This window comes from Saccostrea echinata, unplaced genomic scaffold (assembly GCF_033153115.1).
Source record: "Saccostrea echinata isolate AGI-Se365-2 ecotype Australia unplaced genomic scaffold, CSIRO_AGI_Sech_v1 ptg000014l, whole genome shotgun sequence".
Lineage (NCBI taxonomy): Eukaryota > Metazoa > Mollusca > Bivalvia > Ostreida > Ostreidae > Saccostrea > Saccostrea echinata.
Genome location: NW_026889763.1, coordinates 5,774,195 through 5,795,040, shown reverse-complemented (window position 1 = coordinate 5,795,040; position 20,846 = coordinate 5,774,195). Strand labels below are relative to the sequence as shown.

The following is a 20,846-nucleotide window of genomic DNA, read 5'->3' as shown; positions in this document are numbered from 1 at the left end:
ATATATTTAGAATTAAAATATAGTAAGGAATATTTGAAATTATAATTAAAAAAAGAAGAATAAAAAAGCAAGTAATGTCATTTTTTAATAGTTAAGGGGTCCCTTTTAAACAATATTTGAAACATGTCTACAAATAAAACTAACCAGTGAGTCAAAAACTTAAAAATCTCTTTCTTGCACATAATCTAATAATCGGGTTTCCATCTTTATTTGCATTGATAAGAAAGTTCAAAGTGTTGAGGATTTTAAATCTGCATCATTTAAACCTCAGATGAAAAGCATTGCAACAGAACAATACGGATTCCGTTTTTGGAAATAAAAACCATACGAAAAAACTCAAACAAAAATATTTTTTATAAAAAAAAAAAATAAACATTTCAAAGATCTCATATTATTTTCCATTACATCACAATAGCATCTATTGTAAGATCAGTTATAAGATATCAAATATTAATAATCTCCTGCTGAAGAAATGACTTTTAGTATAACTAGAATCAGATAGAATTATCCGTAAGACATAAATTTTTCTCGTCCGAAAAGAGCTAAATGATGATAGCATGTTTCATGGTTTGTTTAAAATTATGCAATTATATATGACATTACATTGTATATTTGAACGATTCATTTTGTGTTATTTTCAACATAGTCAAATATCAAATATCTATTAATATTCAGACTTATGAAGACAGCAAGACACCATTTTCTTAGGCATGGAAATATCAACACATTGTCTTCCAATGCTTAGTTATTGGTATTTGTCAATATTACACAACTTAAATTAAGTTCCAAAATTGATGTTTTTTGCATGTTTCCCTAAAACGAATAATCGTAATAAAAGAATAGATTCTCCGCTCCATTATTTTCCACATCTTATGAAACTATCGCTTTAGTTTTCAGTTGATACATCTTTCCTCTCTTTAATTTTTCTAAATTTTCTAAATCTTCCTTTTCCTGTTAAACCAGGACAATAGTTATATACATGTAATACATTTATTATGTATGTTTATCATATTATATATGATGCACATATGTACAGTGCCTTAAATGATGTAGGGTCTAATTCAAAACAAAATAATTTTCATCTAGATACTAGTACAAAGATCTCACATTTTCCCTTCAAAAATGTTTTCCCGATATGAGAAATTTATCTGTTTTGTGGAAGTAAAGAAAAAAGATCTGCATGCAGTCTGCATAATTCAACAAAATCCATTTTAAAACATGTAATTTTTCACATCGGTTCACATATTATACACTCTACACTGAACTCCGAATTGTTGAATCGTATTCACATTGTTTATATCTTTTGTAATTTTGTAAAAACAATATTAAAAATTTGATAATTTTTTTTAAAATTAGCATTATTACCTTCGGGCTTTTAAACATTTTTTTCTTTCTGAAATTAGTTCTTCAATACCCCGAATTTTATTTTCATTCCAAATGTTTAAAATTATTTAAACTACTTTGAGCGTGAAGATACGAACTACTTCATTCTTGTTAGAAAAAAAGAAAATGCCAAAACTGTATAATATATTTGTCTTTTTTTATTGTTACTTATACATACCTTAGTTTTGATGGGTACATACCTTACTGCAAATGTAAAAAAGGCCTTTAATCCTATTTTTTTAATGACAAAATACTCCCTAGCTTACATGCTTTCACAATCCAAATAATGCCTTATACATAATATGATCATCATTAATCGCAATTGATGAAAATATTGGAAAACTTATAGGGCATGTTTATATAGCTTGAAATTTCTCGATCTGATTTTTGGCGTACAAATTTATATAAAAAAGCTGAAAAATTAGCCTTGCATATGTTTATGAATATTTCCACCCATCATTAAACAACCTCTGAATACCAAGTGTCGGTTACAGATAATTGTTAATGAGGGACCTTGCCCTTTCTCTTGTCACGTACACAGTTTATCTTGTCACGTACACAGTTTCCTATTTTTATCTAAGGTATCAATACATTTGTACCCATGTTTTTAAATCTAAAAATATTTCAATCCATTGTCTTGGGACCTCGATACGGTGAAGTGGTGTGAAAGAGATAAGAGCTTTAATTTAAGAAATTTATTTACCACAATCAACGGAGTCGTTTCTACTATGACAAATACCGCAGTAAATACATGTACCTTTAATGACAGGAGGACACTCTTGCATTATTTAATAACTTTAGTTTTTGAAAATTTGCTTTGATACTTAGTAATTACTTCAAGCATTGCCAAGTAAACACAAAGGTTGTCTTGGTATCTACTTTCAGGTATCTCTGTTTCAGATCCATTCCATTCTGTCTACATGAAATTGAAATGTCTCTGCAATTATAGTCTATTGTTCAATGCATTCAAAGGCTTAGAATTAAATTGAAAAAAAAAACTCTTAAAATATCATTACTTTTATCTCTTTTCACTAAACCACAAGCAAAGTAATTTTGTTAAAATGCAACAAATACAAGTTTATAAAATTCATTTTGAAGAGTCGTCATTTTGAAAGCTCGAGAAATCCCGCATCTGCCAATAAACATTTAACATTTTAGTATCATATAAATGGTAATACACAACCATGGCCTATTATTGCCAAGAGTTGCCATTTTGTATCTCAAAGATTAAAATAAAATGGTATCAAATGAACAAAAAATACTTCTTTTAAGAAAGCTTGTTGACTAAACTAAAACAGATATCTTAATTAATTTTTTAAATAACTATATATATATATATATATATATATATATATATATATATATATATATATATATATATATATATATATATATATATATATATATATATATATTTGAAAACCAGTTTTTGATAGTACACAGACACACCCCTAATGACGCAGATTTAAATTTAAACACTGGAATTCCATGGAAATTCCAGTTCAGTATTGCTAAATGTCATATTTCAGAAGCATTCTTTTAAAAAGAATTCTCTCTCTTTCTACAATTGCTATGTAAATAAGAGCGTTAGAATCCACAAAGACAACTATTGAAATTCACGAAAAATGTGTTTTTCCCCATTTAACTACGTATACAATAAAAAGATTGTTATATTGATATGGAATGAAGTATTGTAAATTTTTATTGTCTTCTTTGATTACGTTTATAACGATGTTGCATTGCACTGATGAGAATTTCTGACTCTCCAGGAAATTTAAACTTTGAATAAGGTGTAAAGCACCTCGGGACTTCCAGCTTCCCTCCTGCATTCGTGAACAAAACACAGAAAAAGCGCCTATCAATTGAGTAAGAGTCAACGAGCTCAGCTCTAGCTAAATTAAAAATGTATAAAGCTCCCTTTAAATGATCATTTTCTTCTGCTGTGGCTATGTCATCTTCCTCCAGCAAATTAACCATTCCGTTATAAGCTGGTGAAATGCAGAACAAAACGAGTGCAGCCCGCTGAAAGTTAATATCCCGCCACTGATTAACGTTCAACTCGCCATTTTCCATCAGTGCCCTGTCACTGTCACATTTAACAGTAAATCCTGCTCTGTCACATAGCTCACACAAATCCCTTATTTCATCTTCATGCCTCTTGCTTCCAGAAGCAAATGTTACGTAGACAATTGGACTATCCTTGCAGATGCCTGAAATGACACAATGCATAGTATTTATCATTATATATTCACGTCCTCTGAATATTATATCCTTTATTCTTTATGAAATGCTAAGTCGTTTATTGCATGGATCCTGTCGTCAACACAGAAAATATATATAAATATATAAGCAAGGTTAAGCCGGATGCTACCGGGATAAGTATAAGATTGTACATGCTTCAGAATGCTAGACAGTTCGCCTCTAGGACAACTTGTATAAATTCTGTACATTTTATTTGTTTATTTTTATGGATCCAGATTCTAAATCTGTTAATAAAATACTCTACTCTAGATATGTACAGGTGTATATATTTGCTAAAAATAACATTTACGGTTAAGATAGGATAACATTTCAAAAAGCGGAAGATGCCAGATGACTTTACAGCTGGAATTAAAAACAATTTGAGGATGTGGGAGTCAACAAATTACAGAAATTCTGGGATGGCAAAATAAAATCTAACTTTTTTTGATGGTGGAATGACCGTAAATTAGCTTAAATTTCTATTGTATAATTTTACGGGCAAAATTATTGCACGGGAACAACTGTAAATTTTATTGCCTCCCTCTCCCCGATTCCTATGGGCTGTTATAATATATGCTGTCGTCAACAGAAATGCCTCCTTTCCTCAATGGAAATATCTTCCCAGTCAAGGCGATCAGCACTGCTTAAACATGGACCATATTTTCAATTCTTGGCTTGAGCAACCCATTTCACATATGTGGTAATTGTGATACATGGATGACCCATTTCATTTCAACATCCCATCTTAAAGTTCAAGGCTATATCAGATGCTTGATGAAGAATAATCGATATCCAGATTTAGATACATGTATTACAGTTTTAGTAATTAGACTATTACGTCAAATTGAGGTGAAAAATTACAAGTTTCAAGATAAAAACTTTCTACAACACATGGATACATACCTCTAATTATTGCTAGAGTAGGGAAAGAAAGTAGTTCACTAAAACGAAATAGTTCCTTAACTTGCAAGCAGTATATAAAATAAGCCATTTGAACTAAAGATGCTTGATATATATGAAAGAAGAGAAAATTTCACGTTCAAAACCATTTTCATTTTTGTGTTAACTTTGGAAGGAAAGGAATTGAATTGTTTGATATGTTCTTGTTTGAATTGTTGATATCTGACTTTGGGAATTACCGTACTTTTACTTTCATTTTCAGATGTTTTTGCGAACATGTGCATTTTAGCGGAAAACGAATCTGACATGCCACCTCGAGATTTTAATCAGTGAGAGAGAATTTGACGAGCTTTCATTTGAGGGGTGTCCCATCCTTGAACGAAAATTAGGGGAGGAGCTGTGTGAGAAAACGTTAACATTCTCACCTATGGGAAATGTATTAGTGGGCTGTACCCACATATTTTCATTTATACAAAAGAATATTTTTTTTATTTTTTAACAGAAAAACATGCCTATTGTCCACGTATTGCAGTCCTTTTGAAGGACAGCAACTTAACAATACTTTAACGCCGTTAAGTAAGCCACCTATATGGATTTCTTGAGCAGTGGCTCTTCCATCAATGAAACACAATATGACGTGCACATCAATGATACAATATTTAACGTACTTAATCCTTCTTTATATGATTATTTTTACTGTCCTAGATATAAACAATAAGATGTCTTTCTTTCTTTGTTAAACTGTGGACTTAAACGTTGAAGCTATTGCAGAAAAATTACATAACCCGCTTACGCTGGTAATGTTTTTTTTTTTTTTGTTTTTTTTTTGCAACGACTGCAATATTTTTTTTTCAAACAACCAACCAAAGAAAGCATTTTATTGTTTAAATTGTATGGAGTGCATGTTAATATACGAGTAGAATATTTTGTACATAAGCATAATAAGTACATGTACTTACAACGTGGTATGTTGCTGCTTAACTGTGGTGCACTATGAGAAATGGATGGTCGGTCTTTGAAATCGTCCATATCATTACAATTGTTCGGTAAATGTCCAGTACTGACTGAATGGTTTCCGATGCTGGAAAGATCATTTTTCTGCTCTGACTGATTTCCTGTATAACTTAAATCGTTACTGCTCAAATGTTCTGTACGTTGAGACTGAGACACATTTTCGAACACTGATTTGGGAAGAGATGGGCAATTGAGAGACAAGGTTGAGTTCGGAAATGGATTGGGAAACGCAATTCTTTGTATATTACTTTCAATTGAAGTTTGGTGAAACAAATAGTTTTTACATCGACCCGGACTTAAATCTTCACATATCACATAATTTGCAAAGGATTCATTTTTTATATGACTTTGATAACTTTGACAGTCCCGACAAGAGCATGAGTCATCTGAAATAAAATTTAAGATTTACAGAATGCATTTAGAAGCAATTATAGAACCGGTTATCAGTCCAACTCTATATTGTCCTTACCAAATCTGATTGAAAGTCCTTTGGCAGACATATTTTCCAATACCCCGTCTTTGTTGATAAACACATATGTATATACAAGCACGTCACGTGGTTATACCAAAAGCAAATTTTAGGTCACCGGTGACGGTTTGTTATCCTAACAACAGGAGCACCTGACTGTGACCTGAGCGATTTAAGCAATTTAAAAATAAATTTAAATCTTTCTTACATTAAGAAACCAATCGGTCACAGAAGTCTACATGATAATATGAAGTTTTCCCCATCATTATGTCCAGTTATGAAATGCATGTTCTATTTCGTAGCTTTCAGTGGACAATGATCGAGGGCACAGGACTTTGGGTGGATATATATTTGGATAATCACCATATATAAGGAACAAACGTTTGCTAGGTGTCTTCTGTAAAGCCATGCTTGATAAGAGCCCTTAAATGACCTCAGCTATGCTTGGGAACAATTTGCCCATGATTTTTTTAAGATAATGGCCATTCCAGATTTATTATAAACTTTAAACAACTTTTTAAAAGGGAGATAAATTTTGTATGTTCTCTTTTATGTCCACAATGATAAAGGCAAGATTTTTTGGAAAAGCTATTTTATCATACAAGTACATAAGAACATATCATTCTCAGTAAAACAAAAATTGAAGCATTTGCCTCCATTTTTTCTTTTTATAGAAAGTTAGTGCATAACCATTCTTACATGTATCCTTATTCAAGAAAACAAATGGACACAAGAGGTATGCCCCCCCCCCCCCCAAAAAAAAAAGGAAAAAGGCCTACCTAAGATTATTGGAAGAAATAAGCTCAAAGTAAAGATCCCGAAATAAGTATGAAGCATGCTTTCATTTTGGAATAAAATAAGCAAATATTCATCTTTCATTTAACATTTCTTAAGTTTACAATAAAACAGAATTTTCTGGTAATTTTCCAACAAAGCCCAATCTTCAGTGCCTTTGTCAAATCAATTCAAATACACACATGTCGTCAAACTTATTAAAATTTATACATACCTTAACAATTTTTGTAGAAGCCTTAACCAAGTTTCTACAATCTGCAACTTTTGTCAAATACTGTAACGGTACTTTTTCCACGGGTTCAAAATTTCACGAAATCACAATTTCTGTTCAATTCGCTGGTAGAAAATTACGCGGATCTCCTAGATTACCACAATATCCTTACATGTACTTTCAGTACGCTGGCACGCTGGGACAATTTCCCGCAGAAAAATGTGTGACGGCATACATAGCGTAAATTAATACCATGCGGAAAATGTACTTCTACAGATACAAGTGTTAGGTTGTAGAGATTCCCAAAAACTCTAGAACTAAGCTATTGCAATTTTCAGTCCTGATCAGTACATGCGCACTTACTACAATTTGGCATTTCTCCTTATCTCTTCCTTTTAAATTACATAGAGCAGTTAATTTTAGTGGTCAATTCTACATAACGCTAGCGATGAAGACTCGTGTACTCGTAACATTCATTGCTTCCATTCTTAAAATTTTTACTGACTTTGATGCCACATGAAGCAAACACAGCATTTTTATTTGTCAGATATCCATATGAATGCAGCTTTTTGCAGAAGTTTATTCCCATTTCACCTTAATTGAGGAATCAAAAGATTTTTTAACAAGAAGCCCATTGGTCACATCGCTCACACGAGCACACTGGCTAGGGAGAAGCAGAAATCAGTTCAGTATTGAAAAGTTTTAAAGGGGGGACTACCTCAGGATGCTTCAATATCAATATCAATATTACTAATCAAGGCTTTGCTGTTCTTAAACAGAAGACTTTTAAAGATTTTTTTTCTATGTCTTCCTATGTAAAACTCTGATTGCTCATTGTGGTCCCACATTTCCCACGATAAATTTGAACAAATTTGAATCTACCTACCTGAGGATGCTTCTATAATAATATGACTAATCATGGCTTTGCTGTTATTGAGCAAAAGATTTTTTCAAGATGATTCCTATATATTCTTATGCAAAACTTTGACCCTCTGTTGTGCCCCCAACCCCTGGGCATAATTTGAACAAACTTGATTCTACTATACCTTGCTTCGATCTGTATAAATATGACTAATAATGGCTTAGTTGTTCTTGAGAAGAAGATTTCAAAGAAATTTTCTATGTAATGGTATGATCAGATTTGTACAAGGGATATATAGTATTCCTTTTTCTCTGTATGAGTTAATGATTGGAATGATTATTAAGACAGCTCTGTCTGGGGGTATATCACACAGTACTTAAATTTCTCTTATCTAGAGATGGGAACTGGGTAAGGTACTGCTTGCACCGTGTTTCTCCCTTAGGTTCACATTGATAGATAAGAACCAGTTGTCTCAATCTTCTTCAGATTTACTACACCCAGACTTAACATCAATTCCCTAGGATACTTGCCACTGGTGTTCATAACTTTTATACTTTTATTTTGCTCTTATCCGTAAGGTTTTCCATCCTCTATCCTTAACTGTCCCTCACATACATAATACTCTGATATTAATTTAAAGCATTTTACAGTAGAAAAGGATTTACCAAGAGGAAGCTTCAAAAATGCAATTAACTTAGCAGTAAGTACTTAACAAAGATTGCATTGAAGTCTATGGGGGCAATTTTTTAAAAATAAAAATTCAAATAATAAGATTATCCATAAATACTGTAGTGGAAAAATGCGCTTAAACATTAGAAATAGAATGATAATTGAAATTTTTTTTACCAGTTTTATAAGTTTCTTGAAATTGATTTTTTTTAATTAAATAAAAACAGAGGGAGATAACTCTTACCAAAATTCAAGGTCATAAATCAGGACACATCCCACCCTTACATGCTTATAGTAATAAATGGGAATTATGTCTAAATATACTGAGTATTCATAACCTTTCATCCATTTTGCATTCAATTTCATTGAATCTTTTGCTATTAGGATGGAATACCTAACTTTTTCATTGCTGATTCATCATCCAACTTCTACAGCTACCTTCTGAATGCCTCTGACTTTCCAAAAGCTTTGCCTTATATACCCTTAGGCTAGTCCATTCCAAGGGAGTTCAGGTCATTCCACTATTTAAAGTCTTCAATGCGTTTTACTAAAATGACCCTAACAATTACACCTATATATTCCTATGTAAACCTTGATCCACTGTTGTGGCCCCGTCCTAACCCCCTCCCCCCCCCCCCCCCCCAGTGGTCATGATTTGAACAGACTTGAATCTACACTACCTGAGGATACTTCTGTATTAATATGTCTACTAATGGCTTAGCTGTTCCAGAAGATGAAGATTTTTAAAGACATTTCCTATATATTCCTATGCTAAACTTTGATCCCCATGTTGTGGCCCTGCCCTACCCCCAGGGGTCATGATTGGAACAAACTTGAATCTACACTACCTGAGGATACTTCTGTAATAATATGACTAATCATTTTTTTAAAATACATTTCTTTCATATTCCTATGTAAATCTTTGACCCCCTCTTGTGGCCCCGCCCTACCCCAGGGGGTTATGATATGAACAAATTTGAATCTAGATTATCAACAGGTCTAGGCGGCCTCTGTTTTTGGAGGATAGATTTTGTGCTCTAAAAACAGAGGATAGAGGTGTTGCCACCTACCGGACTTTTCAAAACAAAGGGCAGTTAACTCTTAACCAAACAAATAACAGCAACTCTTGCATTTATCAGTTTATGAACCGTAACAAACAAAACGTAAAATATCATGTGATGATGTATAAATCGAGATATTAAATCAATATAACATTTATTTTGTAATTGCTGTCAATCAATTATTTAGTTTTAATTAAACTTTAAAGCTTAGTTAACAACGATTACCCTTACCTGTCTGAGACATTAATTATAACCAAGCTGATTTTCGGTACCGTATGTGTTCGGTTCGGTATGTGTTAAACGGTTTACAAATTGATACATAATTTTTTTGAAAAATTAAGTTTAAGTATTACTAGTATTTCATTTAATGAATAATCCTGAAACATATCATTTTTGTAATATTTTGTTTTAACAGGGACCTATATACTAGTATATAGGTCCCTGGTTTTAATTTATATATACATATGTATGAACATGTATATAATAACGTTAATTTCTTAGTAAACATGTTAAATTATCTATTTTATTTATTTATATATGCATTTCAAATAATTTATTTTTTTTATAGTATTAAATTATAAGGCAGAGTACATTTTGTGTTTAAAATACGTTTCCTTCTGTTTTTCTTTTTTTTCTCCATTTTTAAATTAAGAGAAAATATGAAAATAATATTATTTGAGTCCCTTTTTATTTGTATTGATAGGGAAGAGCATAAAAATATAACAAAAGGCTAAGAAATATTAAGTAAAAACGGAGTGCAAGAAGTGCCAGCTTTGAAAGTGTATTGTAAACATTCTAGACATAGAATCTCAAATCGCCACATACAATCGATAGTTTAATGTTTGAACTTTAATTTACATGTACTCTGGTGCTTGCACTTTTTGATTAAAGGTAGGCACGAGGCGTTTGAAAATTACCTATATCATCCTCTGAAATTGGAGGCTAAACTATCCCACAATGCAATGCGGTTTCCATATATGGTAAAAAATTTGGCTGCCATATTGAATCTAGCTACCCTCCAAAAACGGAGGCCCGCCCAGACCTGATTAATAAAGCTTTCACATAATTTTCATCTTTTCTTGCCCAGTGGTTCTTGAGAAGAAGATTTTTAAAAGATGCCACCAAATTTTTACGAATTCCTAATTATCTCCCCTTGAAAGAGGGCGCAGCACTTCCCGTGAACAAACTTGAATTCCCTTCACACAAGGATGCTTTGTGGCAAGTTTGGTTGAAATTGGCCCAGTGGTTCTTGAGAAGAAGTCGAAAATGTGAACAGTTTACAGACGACAGACGGACGCCGGACACTTTTTGATCAGAAAAGCTCACTTAATTGAGCCTTCGGATCATTTGAGCTGAAAACGCATTCATTGGTTACATTGTCTACGTGAGGTTTTCGATGGCAATTGCGGCTAAATTGAGATTTGTATAGCTATATCCATTGTTATTTATATGTTGTTATATAGATTTCTTACTTATTAACTGTATCATTTCATGGAAACATTTTTTTCAAATAATTAAACCTTAATTTGCCTTTATGAAATGTATCAATGAGCATCAATTAGAAAAAATGATAACTTCTAATTATAGATTTGAAATAATAAATTTTTCTTGAATTTTTAAATATGAACTTAATGAAGATGTGCAATCAAATACAGTATTCGTGTTATCTATTTAACAAAAAAATGTTTATATCACTTTGATTTAAGATGAATTATTGCCATGAAAGTCAAGTTTCCAGTTTTGAAGTTGACATACAATTGAACATTTAAATCTAATTTATGTTTGCTTTTCTCAAAAAAGGTCAAATAGAAACTCATAGTTGCATTCACCTGCTCCGAATTATTTTTGAAATAACGCCAAAAATGATATGATCTCTTACGTCATCGTCATTACACGGATAGTAAACAGGACAAAAACACGGACACCTGATCAGAAGCCACAAGAAGGAGTACTTGTTAACTCTTTCTTTGTAAAAGATACAATACCATAATTTTAAAATATATTGGAAAATACATTGGATACCTTTATTTCAATATCAGGGAAAATAAGGAAAACCACATTATATTAAGAGATTTTGATTTTTTTCTATGTAGCTAATAAAGAACTGTTTTGTTATGAATATCATTGTACATACATTAAAAATCAGTTGGAAATATGAAATACATGTTGTTCATGAATCAGAATGGTGTAAGATGTGTAAGACACATTTGTTCTACTAACTGTCAATGTTGTCTTTGGGTTCTTAATAAGCGAAATAAATCCTCTTTATGTTCAGGAAACATGAAATATGGCGAGGAACTTAAAAAGTATGGAATATCAGATACAGAGGCTTTAGTTTTTGTAAACAGTAACGGTATCATACGGTAGTTTTTGCTACCATTCTGCTGAAACTCTGCCCTTGCAATGTTATGAATGTAGACAATGCCTTGCTCTTGTTCATTTATTTCAGCCACTGGACTGTTGTACTCTCCTGCTCTTAGCGCTTTGCTATAACCAGGCGAAATACAGAAGAGTATCCATTTAGCTTTTCCGTAGTTTAAGTCTCTCCAACCATGAATATTCAGTTCTCCTACTTTTCTAAGCGCATCGTATTTATCACATTTCACAGAAAATTCAAGTGAATCCCTCAGTTTTTCACACAATTTCCTAATTTCACGTGTGTGTCTCTTACTTTCATCGGAAAATGTCAAATAGATAATTGGTTTTTCTGCATCTGAAACAATAGAATAACATAAAATAAATTACATGTATATCAAAGTAGACAAATGTTTATTATATTAACAAGCTTATAATATTATTTTGCTATCACAAAGTGTCTGCAACATTTTGCCTCTATAAATGGTGTTCAAAAATTATAATTCAAGCAAAAAATGTTCTTAAACCTTGTCCTGCTTTTATGAGAGTACTTAAGAGAAGCCCTTAGAAACTTACTGACAGTAGTGGATCCCCTGGGAATGCTGTAGAGAATTGTAAATGACATCGTTCGTAATATACTGCTCTCTAAACAGACTGATCTAGTCGGAATGGGCTGACTTTTTGCAGCAGACCTCTTATATCTGTAACAGGTACAGTCCTCGTGTTCCGATGTGGGATCAAGATTTCTGGAAGAGGTTGAAATTTCCGTAGAATTTGTTTGTTGGTTGATAGATAAATCTGCAGAAGCTCCCCCGAGTCTGTTTCTATCAGTTTCATCCTGAGCATGAACTTCAGGAACTTGCAAAGGGGTTTCATCTATTTGATCGTAAGGATCACGAATTTCAGAGCCAGTATTTGTAGTGCTAGGTTCAAGGGAATGGAAACGTACACAGTCAGGACATTCACATCTGGTCTCTTTTGCTTTCTTTGTGTTCGCTGTAAAAGAAAAACAAAAGATTAATCAAATTCTTTTATTTGATCCTTAATGGTATTCTTAAAGAATAAATGTGATTGCTATAATCGACAATACAAGTACACTGCGAAAATATGAGAAGCCGAATTTCTAAAAAAAAAAAAAAAAAAAAAAAAAAAAAAAAAAAAAAAAAAATCGCAAAGAAAGGGACAAAATCATCTACAAAATTCACAGAATTCTTATTCGCACACTACGACGACTCGCTAAATTTGAAGTTTGCTTAATAGTGCAACTAAAACATGTGAAAGCAAATTACTGCAATTCTTACTCAGGTAATGTACATGTACATGTAGAACACCTTGAGCAGAGAAATCAAACACGTGAACACAAAATAAGAGATGTACTGAAATGCAAAATACTTACCTGGATATTCCATGTTTACTCTTTAAAGGGTCATTTACTGGAAGGACGTTTTTCAAGATTCCCGTAATCTATTATAAAAGGGGGAAAACATGAGAAAAAAATCAGGATTTCATTTCAACGAAAAGAATACAAAATCATTACATTTGTTATCATTGTTGCATCAAATTACTAGGTGGGTAGTTATCATTATTTTATTTAAGTTAACATTAGATTTGGGCGTATTAATTTTTCTTTGCAAAAACTACGGGTGCAATGCTCACGCTTTTAAAATTCAAATAAACATATATATTAATTGAAAGACTGTAGCGATTAACGGAAATAAATCTTAAATCATTGCTATACGTACCTTGTTGTCCTAGGTCCATGTTTTGCAGCTGTAATGACCAAATATTAACCCTAGATATCATTTCTCTGAAATACAGGTAATGGTCTAAATTTAAAAACACCTCATGTACCCTACTTTCTATCTAGAGATACCGACCGAAAAAATGTTGAGTACTGGCCAACATTTATATGAATGGAGTTAAATATTTTTCTTTGTAAGTGTTCCAATTGTTTTCAAAACCATCAGATACAAAGACAGCACTTGAATGCAAATATTTTTTTCTGCATTATGAAACATATTTTGATAACTTACATGCAGAGTTATGTCCAATTAGGAAAACTGATTTTTCTTACTTTTTCTTTTCTCAAGTACATTGTCAGAAGTTATAACACGATGTCTAATCTTCAGTTATGACACGTTATTAAACAAGTCATTGACCTAATGGGGAGCCTCAACGATGTCATCGGAAAAATTTGGCAGAGTATTTGTAATTAAGCCAAAGAATTTTGTATTTTCATGGATTGAAATGATTTTCACCGTGTGTGATCATATTGTACTGGTTATCTGAATAGACTGGACTAAATGTTGAAATATTTATAGCACAAACAGTTCTTATAAGTAAAATATTAATGTAATTAACTTAGCGCTGAAAGGTTTGATCAACTAAACGAACTCTTTACAACTACTTAATGAACCATTTTACAAATGAAATTGCCTTTTTGGCAATTACTAATATCGAATAAAGAGATAAAATTCAGTAAACAATCATTAGGAAATGCCCAAAATGTGGTACTTTGTTATTAAATCCTGTATAAACATATTGAATATGTCATGAAATTTAAAAGGGGCTCGGTTACAGATTTGAGGTTAATATTTTCTAGTATTTTCAGTTTAATATCATGACTTATATGTTGCTGGAGCATTTCACACAGAAATATTACAAAAGTGTGTTGAGCAACTCTTTTATCTAGAAATTATCAAAAATACGAACTTTGGGACGCGTTTGATTAACACGCATCCTCGCACTTCCACGAAGTAAACTTTTGGCAAAATTTGCTGTGTATTAATGAACAATATCATAACTTTAATACAGAAAATTCGGAGTAAAAACTGAAAAAAAGCAAATTCATCTCATCAGTTTTGTCAGTCCGTGCTAAGTGATGTGTGCAGAGCAAACGAATTGAACACACCCGATAAAACATAAACATTAAGAATAACCCTAACAAAAAATACCATAGTTTACTAGAGTTTACTATAGTTAATCAAAGTTTCAAGTTATCACTATAGTAAATCAAAGTTTTCAAAGTTATCACTAAGTGTTAATCTTAAGTGTTAAGTGTTAATATAGTGTTATCACTATAATGTCATAATTATCACTAAACGAGGGATGTTCGAAAAGTTCGTGGACGATGTTAATCTTCGTTATACTACTTTCAAGAAATTTAAAATAAGCACAATATCATGTTTGAAAATATTTATTTTATTGAAGTGTTTAGTTTCATTCAATTCGATGTAATAGAAATCAATTTACTTCATTTTAAAATCAACATGTTTGATAACCCGGAGCACTCTAAAAAAACATTATAACGTCAAAAATATAGCGTCAGGAGGTTCTCAAAATATTCCCCTTATACATTTCACAAAGTCTGGTCCAAAATCGGCTCATTAAAAGCGTGTCTCTATCAATTGAAATTTGTTTTGCTAAAAACTGTTTCAGTCTCATATTTTTGTTTGTCAGTGTTTTCTTTTTTTTACCGCTTAACTATGGTTTCACAAGATCAGCAACCATTTTTGGTTACTAGATTTTTACAGATAATCTATTTCCTCATAGATCGTCCTCTTTTGATAAAGAGTCTATTATATCATTCAAATACCGCCTGGGCCATTTACATACACACATGCATGACTCGCTTTTGAGATATTTCATGCTTCTTACAACATTTTTAGGTTTTTTCTGACTTTTTACAGAGTACAGCAGGAAATTGTATCGTAAACTGCTGCTCCGTGACTTTCTAAGACCTCAACTTTTTTGCCGTTTTCATTGAAGTCTACCTATCTTCATAAATTGATTTCTTTTCAACGCAGCAAACTATTAATTCATAATTTGGAATATGAAACAATGTAACAATTCTTACTTTGATCGTCTAGATTTTTGTGGTTTTGAGCCATTTTACACAGTATATGACTACAAACTTTAATTATTGTATTGTTTGTAAATTACTAAATTTTGACTTGCTCCGCGAACCAATTTTCGCATTTTTGAACTCCTAATAAGATTGAAATAAATCAAGATATTTTTAAAATTTTTAATACAAATCATTTGAATTTATTGTTTAAATATTTCTACGAAATTTGGATAAATTACGACGCTTAATAAAAAAGATATGACAGAAGTCCACGAACTTTCCGAACAACCCTCGTGGTAAATCCAAGTTTTGAAAGCTATCACTAAAGTAAATCATATTTTTCAAAGTTATCACTATAGAAAATCAAAGTGTCAAAAGTGTTCTGTGATAAAAGTCTCAATAATTTAACATTAATTGCACAATATAGATAATATCCTGTTTTACAGATTTTCTCATTTTACCAAATTTATTTGTTGATGTCTTGTATTTCAAATAATTCCATGCACGTTGCATGCAGTACGGTTTATTTAAATTTTATTTTAGCGATTCTTTTTGAAACTTCGTGTTTTTCAATGATTGCGACTGGCTAAAAATTTCTAAAATGAATATTCTTTGTCTTTCATTTTACCTGGTCTTTTTCATATTATTAAAGCAAATTATATTAATAGCATTAAGTACATAAAACAAGATGTAAATGTATAGAGTTATCATCTTATAAACAACGATATAAAGTATATAAGATTGATAACCTTAGTAAATGAAAGTTTTCATAGTGATAACTTTAGTGTCATAGTGATAACTTTAGTGTCATAGTGATCACTATAGTAAACAAGAAAACATTGATGTAACCATCTATTGTCGCCCGGGAAATAAATAAAGTAAACAATGGAAATGAGTCTTTATCATCAAACCGCTTCGATATGTGTGAAAAAGGCATGCGTCTAAATGATGGAGACGATAGTCGAGAATATTTTGAAAACTTATAGTCGGATGAAAATCGAACAAAAACGATACTCTTTTAAACTTTATCAATTCCTCAAGTAAATGTTAATTGGCTGCATAAAATATAATTTGAAACCAGACACATGCATCACCTATTTTCAAAAATATATTTCACTTTAAGAAGATAAAACACGAACTGTGTAAAGTACATTTTTACGTTTTTATGCGATAAGTAAAATTCGATGTTCTAAAAAAAAAGGGACCTGTCATTTTTTCGATAGTAAATGATAAGCAACTTTATATATTAAATATGAAAAACATATATATTTTTACAGATTCACTTCATGGAAGTAAATAATATTGTGTATCTCGTAATTTATAAAGGGAAAGAACATTCTGATTAACAATCTTTTTAATGTTTAGAAAACCTTTAATTCTGAATAACTTCTCCCACCTCAATCCCCATATACCAACACTTAAACTTATATGCATAGAGCAGCCCGGTCCTCCGGGCTGCAATGAAAGTTTGCATAATGATCACTATATCAAAGTGTGAAAGGTATTACTATAGTTAACTATAGTTTTCATAGTGTCAAAGTAGATGTTTGACGTAATTTTTTTTTTTAACAGAAATTCCTCGTCATTGAATTATAAAAATTTTCATGCAAGTTACACTCATCAAATTTGAATTATTTTTGATAAAAATAGAAAATTGAAATTGTAAATAAAACGGCAATATACAACTGTTCCAGGCTTCTTTAAACTTCTGAAGTTAAATTGAAGCATTTGTGTTAGATGTGCATGACCCCTTGAACTAGACTTTATCGATTACCTTACTTTAAAAATATTTAAAACAATATGCCTCTGCATTTAAAAGGTATGGTGCACTCCAAATTGCACTAAATCTAAGATAAGAGTAGAAATGATGATTAATAAACAAGATTAAAGTAATTGAATAAAACTTTCATCATAATTATTTCATATTCCTGTGAAAAGTATTAAAGTTTTAAATCAATAACAAAATTTGTCTTTACATTGATTTTTATATACATTCATATATCACTTTTTTATAAAACACTATTATCTTTTTTTTGTGTAAACATACTTCTTATTTGTTTTGTTTGTTTGTTTGTGCTTTGGTTTTGTTTTATTTAGTTTCGATTTTGTCTCAAACAAGGTATAAGCAATTTTATTTGTGTATAAAAAGCATCTATTTAAACTTTTATGTCATAGAAATTACGCATGTTCGATACTGGATAACCAGAATTAAAAACATTGGTGTGGTGTCATTCCTTTGTTCTTGCAGTCTTAAAATATTACCTTTGACAATCCGATATAAGTGAGCAGCCTGATATTATTTTTATCTCAAACTATCTCAGTTTAAGCTATGTTTAATCTTATATTTACAATAATTATTTTAAAACAGAATTTGAAAATGAAAAATTAACCTTCCAATTAAACTGACTGATTGATTGATATTGTTTAACACCGAGTCGGCAATATTTAAGCCATATTTCGGAGGCCAATTAAACTAAAATCTGTAAATGAAAGGGAGAAAATGAAATCAAACAGACCAAAAATCAATCCTGAGCCCTCTGGACTTGCAATAGGCTTATTAAATTTTAAATAATGACTTAATTTAGAATTAAAAATTCGAGAATTCATCATCTAGGTTGAATACTGGTTATGATACAAAATTATCCATTACGCATGATTTTTTTGTAAATTTATTCTCAATTTAGCAATTGACTTAGAAATTTTACCTTCAGCATTTGCTTTACTTTCTGTGTTTGTTCAGCTCAAATCAGGGTTCACATGTCCATTTTCGTTTCCATTCCCAAAAATATAGTTCACTAGATTGTTTATATCTTAAGTCCAACGCATTGCTTAAAAATATTTTGCATTTTTTAAGTAGGGAAATGTTCATACCCACTCTCCATTTAACTCCAAACAATCATTGACAAAGTATCCAAATATTTATGTTGCTGATTAAAGATTACTGAATAGTTTTTCATTCAAGCCTGGATTTTTTAAAGAATTTTTTCAATGATCATTACCACTTTTTTCAATTGTTAAAACAGGTATATGTAAATCAGCAAATGAAGTTTATAGGACATTGTCTTAAGTACGATATAAGCAGAATACAATTCTGTATAAAAAAAAATATATATCAGACAATTTTCGACCCTAACGGGACTCAAACTGTCTCATATTTTTTCATACAGAGCTGTGTTCGGCATATTTCTAATACATAATCAAAGACAAGAGATCAAAAGCAGCGAAACTTATTTACATACAATCAAAAATACAAATACTACCTTGATGTAATTGTACTCGGTACTAGAGTACCTAATTCAAATTTAAAATGCATGACTAAAATTTAAAGTTACCTTGATAGGTAAACTTTGTTTTGTTATTGTTATGTTAAAGCAATATGAACTGCATTTTTAGAATAATATTTTGCTGTTAAAATGTGTTGTTATGATAAAACTGTATGTAACTTAAACCTTTATGATCAATTAGACTAAAATAAGGTATTAAATTGTTTCATCAGAAAGATTTCTGTGCAATGGAAATTATAATAGAAGAAATCAATATTGTACAAGACGACAATAATGTAATGTTATTTCAATCAAAGCTTAAAATTAGTTCTTCCATCGCAAATATAAACAATAGAAGTTCATAAACGTTCTTTTTTCTGTCATTGAAATAATGAATTACAATATTGCAACAAACTTATCCGACATCAAAGTTGCAGCTCTATTGCTATCCTGCTCAATATTAGACAACTTGGATGAGTGATATCGCATATTATAAATCAATGTTACAATGTCTCTACACAATAGCAGTATAGCAGATTTTATCGAGAAAGGCGTCATCTCCAGCCTAAAAAGTACCCGGAGGTAAGCAGTGTGGTCTTTTGCTCTACCTAACCCATTCATCCTGCAAAAGGTAAATTAGTCATGAATTTTTGAAATAGTCAGTTCCCTTAACCAAAACCCTCGGGTTCGAAATTTTGCTGTGAAAATGGAAACAGAGCTACTGCAATTTATTAAGAAAACATTAATATTAAATAGTGAAAGTTTATAAGAAAAGGAATAGGACATAAGTTGTCTGTTTCAAAAGTGATAACAAATTGTTAAAAGACAGTCTATTGTAATCATTTTTAACATTTCCATTGAAATTTCATCATCTTTTCTTCTTATTAAATATAAGTACAAGTGCACGAATGTTCATATTTCTTTTACAGTCCATTCTGCATTTGCTTTTTAAACACTGTTAGACTGTATGTCTGGGTGACCCAGATCTTACATAATTTTTTGGCATGCCATTGTAACCAAGAATCACTGCACGTAGACCACTGCACACCTTCTAAGTAGATTACTTTTGTATATGTAAAGGTTACAAAAGAATCAATCCCACCCCAGGTAACAGGGTTTGTTGTGAAATATTCAGCAGTCTATCAGATAATAAATCATGACTTTGAAAATTCAGTTACCTACTAAATTGTATTGTCGGTAGAAATATAAGAAGAGAGTTATAGAAATTTGATAGCTAAGAGAAAATGTATGAATCTAACTGATATGAGATCACAGAATGAGTTATTACAATTTTTGATTTGTTCATATAATAATTAATGAATAATTAAGATGCAATAATTAAGCTCTTTTTTATGAGGAAGGAACTTTCTTTAGACATTAGTTTTAACGAAGTTCTAAACACAAAACTATAGTGTGAGTGAGAAACTATATCTTATTATTTGCAATTAATATGAAAATCTGCTTTACATCTTCAACTGCATTGATTGGGAGTTCAAAATATTAAATGCTTAAGCTTCATTATTTAAACCTCAGACATGCATGGCAAAATAGTAGCTCAAATATTGTTATCGAAAATAAAAACCTGACGAAGAGACCCACAAAAAGAATATTCTGTACAAAAGAATAAGCAATTGTAAGAATCTCACCTTATTTTCCATTACATCACAAAAGGGTGGAGCGTCTATCCTAAGATTAGTAATAGGATATAGGGTCTCAAAAATTAATCATCTCCTACTGAAGAAATAGCTTTTAGTACGACTAGAATCAGATAAGATT

At 31.2% G+C, this 20,846-nt stretch overlaps 2 protein-coding genes across 2 annotated transcripts; both read right to left on the bottom strand.

The window, feature by feature from the left end:
* Window positions 1-3,048: 3,048 nt before the first annotated feature.
* Window positions 3,049-5,917, bottom strand: LOC133187155 (uncharacterized). The gene is made up of 2 exons (XM_061322518.1): window positions 5,484-5,917; window positions 3,049-3,593 (listed from the first exon to the last, which is right to left on the bottom strand). The coding sequence occupies exons 1-2, from the start codon at window positions 5,551-5,553 to the stop codon at window positions 3,085-3,087; spliced, it is 579 nt and encodes a 192-aa protein (XP_061178502.1). The 5' UTR covers window positions 5,554-5,917; the 3' UTR covers window positions 3,049-3,084.
* Window positions 5,918-11,677: 5,760 nt separating this feature from the next.
* LOC133187154 (uncharacterized) lies at window positions 11,678-13,760 on the bottom strand. Its single transcript, XM_061322517.1, has 4 exons — window positions 13,703-13,760; window positions 13,357-13,424; window positions 12,537-12,956; window positions 11,678-12,318 (listed from the first exon to the last, which is right to left on the bottom strand). The coding sequence occupies exons 2-4, from the start codon at window positions 13,367-13,369 to the stop codon at window positions 11,828-11,830; spliced, it is 924 nt and encodes a 307-aa protein (XP_061178501.1). The 5' UTR covers window positions 13,370-13,424; window positions 13,703-13,760; the 3' UTR covers window positions 11,678-11,827.
* Window positions 13,761-20,846: the final 7,086 nt, after the last annotated feature.